At 43.4% G+C, this 18,267-nt stretch overlaps 1 protein-coding gene across 7 annotated transcripts in view; it reads left to right on the forward strand.

Annotated features, from left to right (window-relative positions):
• The window catches only part of TRANK1 (tetratricopeptide repeat and ankyrin repeat containing 1), an 85,672-nt gene that overhangs the window by 54,879 nt on the left and 12,526 nt on the right, over positions 1-18,267 (forward strand). For 5 of the 7 annotated variants that reach the window (XM_061587737.1, XM_061587740.1, XM_061587738.1 and 2 more), the window contains 5 exons: positions 719-851; positions 1,738-1,883; positions 8,748-11,788; positions 12,187-12,288; positions 16,248-16,420. In XM_061587737.1, coding sequence (XP_061443721.1) covers positions 719-851; positions 1,738-1,883; positions 8,748-11,788; positions 12,187-12,288; positions 16,248-16,381 — 3,556 coding nt within the window. In that variant the 3' untranslated portion in view covers positions 16,382-16,420. The other 2 variants (XM_061587742.1, XM_061587743.1) reach the window with 2 other exon arrangements.

Genomic DNA, 18,267 nt, shown 5'->3' on the forward strand with positions numbered 1-18,267 from the left:
CAATTAGCTCCTCCCTCACTCCTTTAGCACACAGGAGCAACCAACCGTGATCATTGGCTTAGTTTTAATCTGAATCGGATTGATTTTGTTTTGGTCCAAACAAACTGTGATTTGCAGCCAAGGTTTGTTCTTGGTTTGTTGTTTCTGCTTGCTAGTGGGGAGTTGCAAGAACAATATGTGTTCATGCTAAATCATTAATCATGGGTTACAGTGACGTGTAGTGGTGATAAGGGATATGATGTGTTTGTGAGTAGCATTGTATCTTAGACGTTATGGAAAGTATGATTCTTGCCTCCCTCTAGGATTCATACCCTTCTTTCTAGAATGCTGCTACTGCATCAACTTCCTACGGCTATCATTCCATAAAAGATTCCCTACACACTTTCTGCTGCCTGCCTTTTCCAGCTCTAGAACATCCACTTGAAGCCAGTGCAACAAATTTGTCATGACTACATTACTCCTTTTGCTTTCAGTAAGATGGATGTGAGGTAGACAGTGTCCAATGCATGTAGCGTAAGTCAGACTTAAGATTTAAGATACTTTTTAAAGCAATGAAGTCACTATTTATTATATTTCTTGCCTATGTGCAGTAGATCTGCTAGAATCCTTTTCTGTTTTAAGTTGTTAATGTTTTAAGATAGTGAATGGGATGAAATACCTTGGACCACTTAGCTGCCTATTTTTAAAATGTGATTTATTGTTTGTTATATATTAATAGAGAGAAGCAAATGGAATATATGAATCTGGCTAAAACCTACCTAGAATGTGGCGAACCAAATTTGGCTGTCAAGTGCCTGATCCACGCCAAAGAGTACCAGCTTTGTGCACAACTTTATGAAAAATTGGGAAAGGTAAATTGGATTTTTCCGCGTGTTAATTTTTCAGTAAAAAAGAGGAGGAAATCTTGTTGCCCATACTATTTTTGAGCTCTTTTCATATGTCACTACAGCAGAGTAAGAAATCCAGTTAGTTTCTCTGTGCTGCATTATTCATCAAAGTACAACCTTGAGTCACTGGTATAATTCAGTTAACGGAAGTGAAATTTGACTCAGGAGAGCTCTTTGAGTCAGTATATTTTGTCCTGGTCAGTATATTTTATCCTATAACTACTGTGCATTCTAAATATTCCTTGTTTTAAATTGTCTGTTTTTCATATTACTTCACTTCTGTGTAGTCAGAAGGCAGGTAAGAAAGTCAGCTTAGTATATAGCTGGTGCCCCTGTAGAATGTGCATTGAAGAGATACGGGTATATGAAGCCTCATTTATATGCAAGCGGGTGAGACTTAATTGAAGGCAGGCATGGAAAGGCAAAGAGGAGGATTTGATGAAGGTCTGAGAACTACTAAATATTACAATCTGATCCTTGTGCTGTTAGGTGTTCAAGACAGACAGACGCAAATTCCTTTCTATCATAATAATTTTTAATGGGAGGAATTTATCACAAATAGGGCAGGTTCACACATGCATATGCATAATACGTCTTCCTTTATATTGATTATGGTACACGATGACTTGCAGCTGAATGTGTGAATTGACTCATTTGAAATATATTGTGCTTGAGCGAACACTGAGTGATAAGAAAACTCTTGTCTCATGTTCAGTTATTAATGGCCAGTTAACATATGAAAGTTATTACATTTTTCAGCCAGTCTAGCCCTATTTGCTAGAATTAGAGTGGTGTTGCCGGTAAACCGTATGTTTGATGTAAACATCCATAACATGTTGTTATCATGCAGGTTAAAGAGGCTGCATATTTCTATAAAAGAGGACAGTGCTACAAAGATGCATACAGGTGTTTTGAACAGATCCAGGAGTTTGATCTAGCACTTAAAATGTGTTGCCACGAGGAACTGTATGAAGAAGCTGCAAAATCTGTTGAAAGGTCTGTATTTAAAGAACCTGTGCCGTAATAGTTTTTGTCTGCCTTTCCACTTTTTAAAAAGACTGTGGATTTTGAAGTTCTTAGATTGAAATACATGTCATTGGCATAGCATATCTAAAGAGCCTATGGGAAAACTTAATACTGTGCTTGAAAAGACACTTTAAAGCAGTTTCTATAATGTATAAGCAAAGACCTAATAGAAAAGTAGAAGTGCTGCTTTTTTTTGTGAAAAATTGTACTTTTTTGTTTTTAAATTAACTTTGCAAAATCATGCATGCAAATTACACATCTTGGGCACAAAATGTTATATCCCACTCTTCCTATGCAGATGATCATAAAAAGCTGAAGCTAATTTACTCAACTAAAAAAAAATTACTCATGCAAGGAATGGGCGGGCTTGTTTAGAGGATGAAGTTAAGCTATAAGAGACAATACTTAATGCTTATTTTCCATGGAAATTGATCGTTAATGAATGTAGGGACTGATGTTTTCAGATGTGCAAACGGTAAGATAATCTATGTACTCAAAAGCAAAAAATGAGGGGGAAGGGGTTTAGACATGGTTCATTTTTTTTTTCAAACTGCAAATGATTTGTGTATGCACAGTTGCATACATAAATATTTGGTATTCACAAGGATCCCAACACAGAGTGCCGATTAATAGCTCTCTTGATTCGAAATGCATTCAAGAGAAAATCTAAAATGGGAAAACTCCTGTGACTGGTGTTGGGCTTGTGGCCTATTGCCGAAATAAAACACAAACACCATTCATTGGGTTAAATCATGGGCCACTTTATTAAACAGAATCAATTAGAATAATGAACCTGCAGAGGGGAAATCAAGTGCGGGAGCATTCTGATGATCCAGGCAAAGCCTGCTTGCAGCCATAGGGTGACTAAACCTTGTCTGAGCCCGGGGCTGCCCTATGCCAGACCCCAGCTCAAGCCACACCCTGAAGATGTGTAGGGGGTCCAACCCGCATCACCGCCCCCCAGAGCCGTGAAACTCCGAGCGGATGAGGCACGTTGGCCCCAAAGGCGGCCCGTGTTCTGCCCCCTGGGTCGTATAGCCCTGAGCTGCAGGCCCCCGGACCGCCAATCACCCCCAAAGGTGCCTAAAGGTGTCACCTAGATGCCCTTTCCCTTTAAACCTTTTCCCGCACTACTTTGCCACAAAAGGGGGACAAGCCTCTGCTTAGTCTCCCTTTACCCCACACCCGATAAGAATCTCGTGCAGACCCCTCTGCAGGTCCATCTGGAAGATGCCATCGTTGCCCCACGAACTGCATGTCTACGCATGCCTACTACTGAGGGCCTTGCCCTCCATGTCTGACCACAGCAGACGACCCAAGGCTACTGAGGCCTCAACTGCATGTCCTCACATGCCTGCCACTGAGGGCCTTGCCCTCCATGTCTGACCACAGCAGACGACCCGAGGCTACCGAGGCCTCAACTGCATGTCCTCACATGCCTGCCACTGAGGACCTTGCCCTCCATGTCTGACCACAGCAGACGAACAGATGCTATTGTGGCCTCAACTGCATGTCCTCACATGTCTTGCCCTTCAGTAACCAAGGTAATTCCCACCCAGGGGAATGACCACCACCTGCAGAACCTTCCGCCCTGAACCCTGCTGGAACAACATGGGTAGGAGACCATTCCAGTGCATACTCTGTCGACCCAGCCACCAAACTGTGGCCCACCATGCGAGGCCCAGCTGTGGCCCACCATGCGAGGCCCAGCTGTGAACCAATGTGCATTTGCGGCCCCAAGGCCAGCCTATGAGATCATGCCATGGCTGCAGAGTAGGCTGCGCGTCTGCTCCATCCCCATCCAGCAACCTGCCAAAACAGAAACAATCGTGAACAGTTGGGTTGCGGACCTTCAGACTCACCCCCAGGGTGAATGTATTCCATGCGCCCCCTACTTCCACCTCCTAAGGGCGTGCACCTTCATATACCAAAACCAAATGGACCGTCCCAGGTAGGCAATTCCGCTGCCGGGTAGGCAAACCCCATTCCGGAGGAGCATGTCCCTCAAACCCCCATGGGTCTGCTCCCAGGCACTGCGACACTAGACTAACTTTATAAGGGAAGATCCCTCCCCCTGAATATCAGGCAACCAGGCCTGTAGCTTCAGGCCAAAAACACTATGACGCCGTCATGGGGAAATGTCCAGTCCAGGGGGAGGGTAAAATAATGTGGACTAACTCTTGCACCCCTGTTCTGCCTGGAAGTCTGACCTGGCCCCCAAACACCCTCGCCCCCCATCCGGAAGGCTCCGAATTAAGTGTGAGGGCCGCTACCTGCAACTGCTGAGCTTTGAAGCATGATGGTCTCAGGGCACCTCCCTGATCAACCATCCCTGGCGGGTCAGGTGAACATGGAGGATGAGGATAAGGGGTATGGGGGTGTGCATGGGCCAGCTGGCCAGCACCTGACATATCCCAAGACATCTGAATGGTCCTAAAGGCCCCCTGCCAGCCTACCTTGCGACACACTGACAGACAAGCTACACTCCTACCATGTGATGAATTCCAGCACGTGATTCATAGGAATAGGCCACACTTGCATAGCCCCTGCCAGCCCCTAACTCCCAGGAATCCCCTCCTGCCCTCTGATAGCTGGTGAGCATGCTGGGGCAGCAGATAGGCATATGGCCATCTCTGACTCCCTTCCCCCATCTCCCAGTATGCAGTATGGGACTAGCTGAGTCGGTCCTTCCTCTAACTGAAACACCATTGATGCGCCGCAGGAAAGGAGGGGGCCACCAGAGGTTGGCGCACAAGGCAGCCAAAAACTTTGAACTTGTGGTAAGGCTGTGAAATCCCTGTTATGGCACCATCACCCCCACCATAGAAGGCCCCCAACACCTGAAGGGGAGGAAGCAAACACCTTCCCCAGCCCCTGAAAACTGCAGGATCTTGATCTGCAACAGTTCAAGCTTTTCCAGGGGAGCCTGCAGCCCTGGGTCTAAAAGTCAGTCTTCATACCCTGGAAGGTGAACACTGGGGCAGGATCTTCCCTTTCCCCAGCTGCCAAAGGAACCCCCCAGCTCATAGCTACGCTATAAACTGTGCCATCAGGTGCTAATATGCACCCAAAGTCTGCCCTACCCGTAAACTAAATCATGAAAGTAGTGCCCCACTGCTTCTGAGCCCTCTCGTCTCCAAGAAGGGGCTGAAGTGCTCCATGCAAGAATACAGCAGCCCCTAGGTAATGCTCTGCTGCATAGTTGACTTAACAGGCAAAACTCAGCAGCTCAAAATCCACCGTGTGTAACGGCCGGCAATGCAGGCAGATTAGCTGCCACACTTGCCCATAAGGCATCACTGAGTGACCCCACTTGTATGACAGATGGTGAATCAGGTAGGCTTTGCCCACTGCCACTTTGGGCACTATACGGGGGGGGGCGCTGAGAGAGCAGAGGTAGGGGATGATGGGAAGGGGCCAACAACCCTGCCCAACTGTATGTCTTCATCAATTGTCCCCTGGACCAGTGCGTCCATAGGATCCGGAAAACCGCATAATAAAGAAAAACCACATCATAAAATGAGTCCCCCCATAACTGGGCAGTCTGCAAGCAAGGTCCATAGCCCTCGAGCGTAGCTGGGAAGGGACACTTTTTCCAAGCGGCCTCTGCTGGGGGCTGCCCTGGCCCCACATATCCTTCTGGCTTGTTGTTGTGCCTTTAATAGCAGGTTCGTATTCAGCAGTTATTAGATGGCATGGAGTTAAGCAATGTCATCTTCTAATGTCTGCAGATCAAATGACCCTTAAAGGCACAGGACTAGAGGCCTGTAAAAAGGTGGGCACCTTATCTACAGACCAGTTTGTAAACTAGCTAAAGTGAAGATGCAAGCAAATGTGCAGCCTGCACGTGATTAATTCCATTATGTTTAAATAATTTACTCAGAGAAATATGAATTGGACCAATTCTATGCGTACTTACTTATAAGAAAATCCCCGAGTGTCTCGTTACTTCTTCCCCTGGAAGGGTGCATGTGATTGCACACATACAGCAGAATCCTATGTGTGTTTTACTCAGAATATCACAGATTAAATGGGTTTTAGGACAGAGGTTTATGGGACTTAACTGATGGAAAGGTTCATATATTTTTACCTGGGTTTGAAGAACGTATTTGGGGGGGGGGAGAAGCTTAACAGTGAAAAAAGGGGGGATGAGTTCCCTTTGCATTTTGGAGTTGAGGTAGTTTTGGAGGTGAGGTTGCAGCACTAACTGGGGTCCCTACAGGCTCCTGCCGCCTCCCTTCTGTCTCCAGCTGCCCCCCACCCTCCTCAAAAAGCCCCTGCTCTTTGTAATTACATTGCATTGCTCCAATCCAAATGGCCGCTACGTTATGACAGAGCATCTTTCTAGGTTATTCTGCAAAAGAAGTGGCGGCCACAGGCAGCAGAAGGCTGAAATTTAAAGGAGGATTAAATTTAAAAGAGGATTAGACAAATTCATGGAGGACAGGGCTATCAATGGCTACTAGCCATGATGTCTGTGCTCTGCCACCCTAGTCAGAGGCAGTATGCTTCTGAAAACCAGCTGCTGGAAGCCTCAGGAGAGGAGAGTGTTCCTGCACTCGGGTCCTGCTTGCGGGCTTCCCCCAGGCACCTGGTTGGCCACTGTGAGAACAGGATGCTGGACTAGATGGGCCACTGGCCTGATCCAGCAGGTTCTTATGTTCTTAACCCATGGCTGCTAAGCTCTGGAGGAAACCAGGTTAGGGAAGGCTGACTTATAATCATAAGATCACCTAGCTTTTCATTTTCGTAAACTGTTGTGATACCTCAGTTTGGTTCTTCAGCTGAATCCCTTTTTAAACAGTATTGTCACCCATTGTATCACATTGATTCACCATTCTGTGCAGTGAATTAAATAGGAATTAAATGATTGACAACAAAAATAAGCAGCTGTTTTTTAAACAAAAACACTCAACTAAATTGTACTGAATGGTTTTGATGTTCAAACAAAAAATCAACCACCTGAATTCCCAATATCCAGGGATCTGCAGTTCTGACTCATTTAAACTTCAGATGCATTTTCCATCTCCACTGCATATTAACATATCCTCCTGCTAGGATACTTTGAAAAACATGGATTAAATGCTAGCTTGCTCTTTATAATTCCATGGGTAGATCAGGATAATGAAGCAGCTGCCTTTTTATGAACAGCCACAGAGAATCAACAGGACTAATCAAGTAGTTTGGGGGCCAAAATCTTTATTAACCTCGTTGCCATGCTTGAAATTCTCACTGATGCACAGGATGGTGCTTTCAAGATAAACCAAGGAGCCAACCAAGTAATTAAAAAGAAGCTGGTAAATGTCCCTGGCTGGCACTCATTGCCTGATTAACAATCAAACAACAAAGCACTAGTTTAGATCTTATTTTACCGAGTGCAAGGGCTGAAAAGGACCTCTTGATGGTAACTGGGAAGATAAACCAAGAAGCCAACCAAGTAATTAAAAAGAAGCTGGTAAAGGTCCCTGGCAGGCACTCGTTGCATGATTAAAAATCAAACAACAAAGCACTAGTTTAGATCTTATTCTACCGAGTGCAACTGAGAAGAATAGCATAAGCAGGCTGATCCTTTCTATGCTACATAGAAGTAATTCTCCCCGTATTCAGTGGGCCTTATTTATTCTCTAAGTGTGCTTAGGAATGCAACCATAAATCTTCCTTACACCACCTCGCCGCGGCTGAAAGTCCTCCCGCGCCTCGCCGCCGCTGGAAGTCCTCACGTGTGTCGTCACAGCCGCAAGGCCGGCCCATCGTGGCCAGAAGGCCCCCCGCGTCCCGCCGCTGCCCCCGCAAGGCCGGCTCACCAAAGGCCCTGCCGCGGCCGGAAGGCCTCGCCCGCGCCGGGAGGCTCCCCGTGCCGCGCAGCAGCCGCCGCCACAAAGCCTCAGCCGCCAAAGGCCGGCTCACCAAAAGCCCCGCCGCGGCCGGAAGGCCTCGCCCGCGCCGGGAGGCCCCCCGCGCCGCATAGCAGCCGCCGCCACAAAGCCTCAGCTGCCAAAATTCAAAGGAGGGCGGGAGGCTGGCAGAGCGGCCTTAAATGGCCTTCAGCCGCCCCGCCTCCTTCCTGTGTGTCATGATGGCGTGCCGGCGCGCCGCGTGCACGCCCGATGGCGGCCTGAGCTTCGGCTGTGGCCACAAACTCGCCCCTTTGCCCGGAAGTACCGGGCACGGAACGGGATTCTCAGAACTGTAGTTTATTACAGCAAGTGGGAAAATGCAATTGAGTTTTGCATTTATATTGTATTACCCAACAAATGACTTTGATTTCAGTTTGCCTGAATCTTGGTTTGTCATGTCATCTGGACCAGGGATCGTCACAAACTCTGGTTAAACAAGCCAGCGTCACATCCATGATTTGAAGTTGGCTCATTTTGAAAGTGACCAGAGCTTATGGTGATCCTTGACTCGGATGCCATGACAAGCCAAAATTCAGGGGAAGCTGAAAATAAACAGTGCTAAAGTCCTCCTGGCTGTGGAGGGGAAGGGGGGGAGCATGTGAGCCTGAGACATTGCTTGGGCTCATTGTAGCTCACACACAGAGAGCAGAAACATGGCTTAGCACTGTGTAGGAACAAAGCCATTGTGAGGTAGGAGTTCTGATTTGTGTTTGCATTCCTCATTGAAATATTAATGCTTTAAAATCTGTTAAATAACTTTGCATGTAAAAGGATAGGGGTTTTTTCTTGTATAAAATGGAGCCTTCCTTGCTCTTTTGCCCCTCCTTACTTGTGTTGAAAATTTAGCAGCCTTCTTTGTCTAATGTCTCATTAAACATTGAGTTGTGCGTCCACTTCCATTTCACTGTTGACACTTATTAAAATACATTTGTTTCAGATATGAGAAAATACTGAGGAAAGAAAGACGGCTGACTTCCAAACTTTCATACACAGCAAACCAATTTTATTTGGAAGCTGCTGCAAAGTACCTACGTACAAACAACTTCAGTGAAATGACAGAGGCGCTTTCCCACCTTGACACTGAAGACCAGCTTGTGTTTTTGAAAACGCACAAATGCTTTGCTGAAGCAGCTGACCTGTTGAAGAGGGAACACAGAGATGAAGAAGCGGCAAAGCTGATGAAACAGCATGGTTTTGTCTTGGAAGCAGCAAAGCTCACTAACCAAAAAGAGTTTCGAGCATCATGTTTGCTTGCTGCAGCCCGCCTTAACATAGCAGGCATTTGTAAGCTGGAGAACATAAAGGCCATCTTGAATGAAGCCTTAGATTTGTGTGAGCAAACAAACCAAAAGTCTGGCAGTGCAGAGGCTATCTATTTGATGGGCCTTCTAGAGAAAGACTTCTATACAATGAAGAAGGCCTTTGATATGTTTTTGTACTTGAATCACAATGCTGGTGCTGTGGAAGCTCTGTTTGGAGCAATACATTGTGAAGAAAAAAGTGAGGCCATCTTGAGATTAACATCATATGGAATTGAAGCACTTCTGAAACTGGTCAAAGCTTTCCAAAAAGCAGGCACTAATGCTGAGAAAGAAATGGTGAAGTCCTGTTTTGAATACTTTGGGATTGTACTGATAGACGGGAAAAATTGCCAGGTCTCCCAGAACGAAGCAGGGTGCATTCTAGCGTTTTTGTCTGAAAATTACAACCCAGGAGAGAAGAAAACAAGTGATCAGTTTATTGTAAGCCTGGAAGATGTGAAATCTGCACTGCATAAGCATTTGTTGAATAGGCTTACTGTCATTATTCACCGTTTACTTGAACTGAGTTTCCCAAATATTTGCATGAAGTTCATTGCAGGGTTGAACTGCGAAGCTGAAGCCTGTGAAGACTTCCATAGAGTTCTGACACGTTATGAGATAAAATCTATATTTCAGTGTAAAATGCATCTGGCTGCAATAAATGGGCTACTGTTAGAAGCCAAGCAAGTGTTTCCAAAAAATTTGCTTCATGAACCCAATCTCATTGATGAACTGTTGACAGCTGATAAATACGCATTAAGCAAATCCCTTATAAATGCCATCTTTCCCAAACATTTTCATCTGAGGATGGTGTCCGCAAACCCAGTGGCATGCAAACAGATCCTGAGTCTTTACAGTTATGCCTATAAAAGTTCTAATCTTTGCGGGATGGTGCTGAGAGAATGTGTCAGGTCTGAATTTAAAAACGAGACAACTCAAAACAGAAGAGAATCGACTGATCTGTTGCTGAAGATGATGCAGGTCTTTGCTTTAACTTCCAGTTATCCAGAAGAGTTTGAGAAACTCCTTTTCAGAGAAGAGGATGAGTATAATAGAGAACTAAAAATGGTAGAAGAAACAGGGAGGGGAAGACTGAAAGGTGTAGAGGGAAGATACGGAATGTTGCTGCCTGACAAATACACGGGAAATGCTGAAAGCACCCACTTGTGTTTCATTAGACTCTTGCAGGATTCCATGGATCAGCTCTATGTACACAGAAATCTTGAGCAGTGTAAATGGCTGTTTTACCGTTTCATGAATGTCTTGGTGAAGAAATGCATTGACCCTTTAATTCCAAGCATAGGAAACACAATGACTTTGTTGGAATTTCAGTTTATCCTGTGCTGTGCTGTCCTCATGCGCCTCTGCAAAAACATGACTCTTTGCCTTCCCAAGAGTTACATTGCTGTCATCCATTTCTGGGACTTTTTATTCACAAAGGGCGACCGATGCAAAGACATGTTCACGTTTTCTGTTATACAAGAGTATAAGCCTCAGGACACGAAGCAAGCCATAAAGGAATTTAAAGCTCATCTGAGATATTTAGCTGATGTTCTGTGTGGATATGAACATTTCAATGTACTCCTGGATGCTTTTCGTGACCTTGATTACATCATGTCAGGGGAAGCTGAGCGTACTGTGGTGCTTTGCTTGGTGATGTTGGTGAATGCTGATCAGGTACTTAGTTGGAAATATACAAATATTTTAGCTGAACAGTTTCCTACCCTCAGGAAAATCCTTATAGAATTAAAAAATGAATGTCCTTCCAAAGTGCCTGAAAGATTGCTTAAGATTGTGGATTTGATGAGTGGGGCTTCCAGTGTTAAAGAAGTAGTTGAAGGCCTCAAGGAGCTGCTGTTTTGTCGGGATGCAGAGTTTTTAGCTGACTGTTGCTGGAGGTGGGATCCTAAAGGAGCAAGGAGTACTAAATACGAGGATAACAAAGGGATGAGAGGTATCTATTATGAGGTTGCAGACTTGGATAGATTTGCATATGTCAGTCAGACAAAGTATTTTGAAGAACCAGAACTAGATCTTGAAGAGGATATCTATGTTGATGAGAGAGAAGATCCATTAGCCAATATAGCATCAATAAGGCAGCAGAAGCAACAGCAAAAAGCGTCTGCCAAGCGGAAGTTGCGGTGCCTTTTCTTGTTTGTCTACTGTTGTATTAGATGGAAAAGGATTTCATGTTCAAAACAAGAAACCTTAGATACGGCATTGGGAATCTTTAAAAAAGCAGATATTGACCCGACACAGTGTGACCTCTGTGGAGTCAAATTTCTCCAAAGACTTGCGAACTTCACTGCTCAGACAGAACACTCTGAAAAAGAACTCACAGAAGTGACAACGCCAACAGAGACTGATTGGGAAGAGAGCATGGAAAGAAGTGAAAATTTTGCTGCTGGCGAAACTTTTGAAAATCATATCATCCTGGATGAGCATGCAAATAAACGTGCCTCTTACCAGAGGTATTTTGAGTTTTTCAGAAATGAGGTGGAACCATTAATCCGTAAGGGGTTGGAAGTGGTGGAAAGTATTGGCGAGAATATGTGCATCAAAGGTCGCTTTGCATCCAATGAACAGTCTAGTCTAATGGAAAGAAAAATCCAAGAGGCTATTAAGAAGATTTCTGATAAGGTGGAGGACATCTATAAGAGGAAAGCATGGGCTGATGGTAAGGCATTTGATTGTTTCCACGTCTGTAATCTCAGCAGTCAGGGAAGTCTTTTTCTGTTTAACTGAGAAATGCAGGAAATTATACTGAAATTCATCAAAATTATATAGTGCAAACATTTTGGCAGCACCCCCACTATGCAGATGTGATTTTTCTACAGCAGCCCACTCCAATAACAGTGTTTTAGATCCAGTGCTTAGCAGTCTATAAGGACCTAGCCATCATATGCATATATAGTTGTATACCGACTTTCCTTTCAAAACAAATGCAGTGATTTCCCACCTACCCTGTCATGAATATCCATTGTTCTATAGTCGTTTTAGTGATAAATATGTTACACTTTATCCCGATTACAAATATAATTCTAATTAGTTACATCAATTTGTTATATATTTTAGCTGAAAAAACCATGTCCAAGTTGGCTAGCGATTTGAATTCTAATTTAGACAAAGCTTCTAATTGGCTGAAGGAAACAGAGTCCTGCCTACTAAAGGAGGAAGGTATGTTTTTGAATTTTATGTAGATACAATTCACTATGTAATGTTATATCAGTTAAAACTGAAACCTTTATTGTTTAGAAGTGAGCAGTACTATGGCTTGTAAGAACAGTGATGTACTGTGCTGTGTGGCCTGTTCATTTATTTAGCACAGAACTTGTAATTTGTGGTGGTGTATTCAATATGAGATGCCTGCTACATATGTAGCTTGTGCTGTGACAGGAGAACCTTTCCTTGCCTAAATGCTTTCTTTTTGCTCAGCTGCAAAGGTGTTGGTGCCCTCTCAAATGGCACAACTGTTCTTGCACATGAAAAGAAAAACAAACTGGATATAAGCTTTCCTAGCAAAGAGAAGGATTTTTTTTAATGTTGTGTTTGTGTTTGCACAAACCCATGGGCCATTTTCACATTGCATGTGCAAATGATCTGCATTTGCAAAAGAGGGCAGGGCTTATGTACTTTTCATAATAATATAGAAGAAGAAATTTCAATAGGGGCAGCATAACTATTAAAGATGCAGGAGCCTTTATTTGCATTTGACTACCCTAAATAGCTCGCTCTCTGTATCATCCTCTGTGTGTCGGGAGCAGTGTCCACACATAGTGATCTTGATTCACTTTAGTTTTGATTGAATCTTTTTCAAGCACACCCATGTTGGCTTTGCAGTAGCAAGCCAAGCTTCAAACTTTGATACAAATAGATTTGAATTGTTACCTGAGGGATCCTGAGGTCCTGCTGCCTAGAAGAAATAGCTCTTCACTTCCTTCCTTTTAAAAAAAAACATAAGAAAAGATCTAGTGGATCAGACCAAAGCCCATCTACTCCAGCATCTTGATCTCTCACTGGCTGAACAGATGCCTGTAGGAAGCCCATAAGCAGGACATGAGTGCAATACCCTTCTACGCTTGATCTTAGCCAAAAGGCCGAGAAGCTTATAACCACCAAGGCCCCCGAGGTAGTTGTAGATCTCTTCCAGGAGATGATCAGTTCCTTTGATGCACAATTGGCACCCAGAAACCTAAAAAAGCCATACGCTTCTTTACTTGGCTCCAAATCCTGGTTTGACCAGGAATGCATGGACTTAAAGAATTCCCTTGTGGATAAATATAAATTATAGAAGTCTTGAGTTAACTTCCATGCCTGCTGAATACCTGGAGCTAAAGAAAAGTTATAAATCTTTAATTAAACAAAAAAAGAAGCAGACCCAACGAGAGGTGTGGCAAAACTTAATAAACGCCGCTAGAACAAAGGACACGGCCACATTCTGGAGATCCAGGGGATGGCAGTCTAATTTTGCTAGTACGGATTTCTACATCTCACCTAGTGCTTGGGAATCTCACTTCAGATCCATCTTTTTGAAGGGGCAACATACTTCGTCTTTACGCTGGGAGGATATCAACACTCTTCCTACTTGGCCCCCAGTGTCTATCTCTGAAATTACCTCTCTTCTTAACAACCTTAAATCGGGCAAGGCCCCCGGGGGTGATAATATCCCCCCGGAACTTTTAAAGGACAACATAGAGTGGTGGGTGCCAATCTTGGCAGCCTTATTCACATCTGTTGATCAAACAGGCTACATCCCGGAGGATTGGAGATTAGCCATTACAATCCCTATTTTTAAAAAAGGAAATAGAGCCTACCCGCCAAATTACCGACCAATCAGCTTGCTAAGTATCATCAGCAAGCTCTACGCGACCCACCTTTTAGGGAAACTAACGGATTGGATGGAGGCTGAAAACATCTTAACTGACGAACAAGCCGGCTTCAGAGTAGACCAGTGTTTGGTGCTCCAGCATCTGGTGGATAAGTACACCTCAAAGTCCGGGGGATCTCTCTATGTGGCATTTATAGATTTCAAGGCAGCTTTCGATCTGATCCCCAGGGACAGACTCTGGAGCAAACTAAGGGAGACCAATATTGACAAGCAATTATTAACTCTCATCTGGAGTCTTTACAAAAACACCTATCTAAAGGTGAGATGTAACCGTGCTGGTCACTTGACTTCCCCGATTCCAACTATTAATGGTGTCAAACAGGGCTGTGTACTCGCCCCTACTCTTTTCAACTTTTACATCAATTCTTTAATTACCAGTTTAGTGGCAGTGAACTCTCACCCTCCCAAATTAGCCAGCAGATCTATACCTGCCTTGCTTTATGCCAACGACGCTGTTCTCCTGTCCCTAACGACCGTAGGACTCTGGCGCCTTTTGAGAGCGCTAACTGCTTACTGTAAGGTAGAGAGGCTCGAAATCAACTATAATAAATCCAAGATCCTGGTCTTCACCCCAAAAAGGTCCAAACATGGATGGCAGTTAAATGAACATTGGATCGAACAAGTCTCAACCTTTAGATACCTAGGAATATCATTTCACTCCTCAGGATTGTGGTCTGCGCATATGAATAACGCAGCCAAGAATGCACACAGAAGTGCGAGAGCAGTACTTGCCTTTTTTTTCTCTAAAGGCGGCCAGTTCATCCCCTTGGCCCTACAGGTGTTTAATACTAAGGTCCTCTCCAAAATGTTATATGGCTCACAGCTCTGTATACAGAGCACTTCCTCTGCACTTGAGTGTATACAATCTAGATTTTTCAAAAGCATCCTCAGTGTCCCTAACTGTGTTCCAAGCATAGTGTTGCGCTTAGAACTCAGGGTGCTTTTGGTAGAGACTCGTGCCTGGATTTACAGGTTTAACCTTTGGCTAAAATTGTTATTCCTCCCCTCAGGGCTTGCCCCACTAATTTTGGTAGACACTTTCCAATCATGGCAAACCACTGTAACTAATAAATTACACTCTACTGGTTTATCGAGGGCGGTGGTGCTAGGCCTAGGTTACCATAAGGCCAAGGAAGTCATCTGCCAACGTACCAGAGATACAGAGCTACAAAATAACTTGAGTTGTGTGGCTGCATACTCCTTCTACCGGCTCAGGGTGATTCCCTTTGCGTCTGCGGGCTACCTAACCAATTTGAGTATTGCCAAATATAGAAAATAATTTACACTGGCACGACTCAGTGTCCTTCCCTCGGCGCTCTTGGAAGGAAGGTACAAGAAAATCCCCTACGTTGAGCAGGTCTGCCTCTGTGAGATCAGTGCGGTGGAAACCACGGAACACATTTTATTACACTGCCCATTATATTATGATCTCCATGATCTTTTTATCTCCCCCTGTCTGGCCAAAATGCCGAGAGTCCTTGAGGCAGCATATGTCTATAGTTTACTCGAGGATTGCCACCCTGGGGTTACGGATTTGGTAGCGAAATTCTGTGCAGCAGCTATTGCTCGCAGGAGGGCTATAGTTAAAGATTTTAAAACATCTATCTAGTTTTATTGGCAACAGTTTTAACCTCAGTTTGCAAACTGAGCTTTTACTTTGTAAATACTTATTTTATAAGTGAACTGTTTTGTATTGTTATGCTGGTCTACGACTAGAAATAAACTATTCAATACCCTTCTCCAGCTGTTGTTCCCCAGCAACTGTTACTGAAAGTTATACATACCCATCATGACTAGTAGCTATTGAATTTGTCTAATCTCCCTTTTAAAGCTGTGCAAGTTGGCACCTCTCACTACAACTTGTGGGTAGTAAAGGTTTCTTTCTCCTCTTTGGCAATTTTTCTCTTCTTATGCAATACATAAGAAATGCAATACATGAGCCATTAATCAGTATGGCTTGTAATCAGAAGCATCAACTTCAAGAACATAAGAGCCTGCTGGATCAGGCCAATGGTCCATCTAGTGCAGCATCCTGTTCTCACAGTGGCCAACCAGATGCCTCAAATGTGCTGTTGTCTACAGCTGGATTATTTTCATGTAAAAAATATTTGTGTGTGTTCTTTCGTGAATCAGGATCAAGATGAACTTGCTGAGAAAGGATATTAGGATTCACAGTTTATTTTCTGACAGAAGTTCTGTACCTTTTATTACCTGCATGGCAAATATTCAACTGGTTGTCTTCAATAAGGTGATACAGTGATGGGGGACGGTATATCTCACAGACCTTCTCATGGAATGGGGTCCAAAGGATCAAAGAAAAAACAAGGCAACATTTTTTTAGGATGGGGCTTTGTAAGTATTCCTTGTAGTGGACTTGGCTGATAGTTTTGTTAACTTCAATCTTGAACAGTTTCTCCCCCTTTCCTCTTTTAAATTAGAGTTTGACCATGACAAAGACTTGGACAATGAAGTGAAAGGTGAAGAGGAAGCCTTTGAAGAACTGCACCGCAAGAAGACCTTAAGAAAAACTGGCAAGAGAAAAAAAAAATAATTTTTTTTAAAAAAGCTGAGGTTTAGAATGAGCATTGAAGTTTAAAAACCTAAAGAAAATTTGAATGTGAAACGCACAAAGTTTTCCCCCTGTCAGTAACATGGATACAAGTTTGGCAGTCAGCTTATAGGCATTAGGGTGTGATTTTTAAAAGTACTCAAAGCTTAATGTAGGATAGAATTAACTCCTCAACGCTGAAAGAGTCCAGAGCAACAAAATTGACAGTCCCAGTCCAATGTTCCTGCTGGTACACAAAGGGGTTGGGAGAGCACACAACTGGACACGGAAGTATGTGTGGGGGCGATACTTCCCCTCCAATCCTGCCTCCTCTGCCCCCCCATGTTCTGGATGGATCTCTGCTGCATTATGGGGAAAACATGCATTTCCGTCTGCTGTGTCTCACTTTAAAATTGCACCTTCCCTCTGCTACTCTGCAGCTTTTTGGCATAGCTCCAGCTTTACTAAATGCCTGTTACTGCCAGATGTGTAGTTCTACCTTTAAAAGCCAATGCATAAGTAATTGGGAGTGGAGGAAGAAGAAGAATCCTCCCCCCTACAGTTTTCATCTTCTCTGCTTTCCATTCTCCATTTTTAAATGCTTACGTTTCTCCATACCATCTGGGCTAGGAACACCTTCTAGAAGAATGGTTTTTTTGAGTTTCATAGAATTCTAGTTTCTCCAAATGTTCAGAAAATACTTTATGCAACTGTGAAATTTGGAGCCTAGTCCTTTCTTTCCTGGAGTCTCCTGGAAACAGCAAGGAATAATGAGTATGTTTATTCAAAATTTGTTTTGATATCAACTGTTCTCATGTGTCAAAAAGATACGTTTCTTCGGAGTTTCATTGTACTTTATATACATTTTTAAATTGGGAAATTTTATACTGTTGAAATTCAAAAAAATAAAATATGGCATTTTTAAAAAGAAAATAAACCAAATATTATTGATGTTTATAATTTACCTTTTTTTAATAGAGGTTGTGAAATCAGTTTTAGAGATTAGTGACATATAGGAGAAGAATACTTCCATACTATTTCCAAAGTCCTTCTGTGAATTGTGTGTGTGCCTGAGAAGAGGGGTGGGCAGAAGGTAGATCTGTGGGTGATCTCAAGTGGATCATAAGGATTTAAATGACAACAACAGAATGACTTGTCTCTCTTGTGCCCGTCATTCTGCTGAAAGCTTGTGGGATGGAGAGGTGTCAGAAGTAGATTTGTGTGTGGAAGCACTGTAAGTTCATTTGCATTTTAATACACAAAGTAAATTCCTTGGATCAGAATTCTTTAATTCTAATTGTGTATGCCTTTTGTACCTGGCTCAGGTTGGTAGATCTCAGGGATTCTAGTAAAAAATACATCCTGCAAGCCTAAAGTCTGTCTACCCCTGGCATCAAATGCAAGAATCATCCTCTCCCCAACTTAGGTATTCCAAGAGATCAGTAGAGGTCAGTGTAAGCTTGGGAAGCTGTTAGTTCTTCGCTAAACATCTTTGCAAGGAACCCAAAACACAGTTTGGAAACCACTGAGGTTAAAGATGTACATGCATTAAATGGCAGTTGAAATTTCAAATATATTTTTAAACAATACTATTTTAAAATGTGCTATTTGTAATGGAATAGGGCCAGTCATCTTTCTCTTTCAGAATCATTATGTCTGCAAAGAACTCCATCCTAATAACAAGGTGGCTGATTCATATAAACCTGAACATTGCATAAAT

Source organism: Rhineura floridana, chromosome 10 (assembly GCF_030035675.1).
Source record: "Rhineura floridana isolate rRhiFlo1 chromosome 10, rRhiFlo1.hap2, whole genome shotgun sequence".
Taxonomy (NCBI): Eukaryota; Metazoa; Chordata; class Lepidosauria; order Squamata; family Rhineuridae; genus Rhineura; species Rhineura floridana.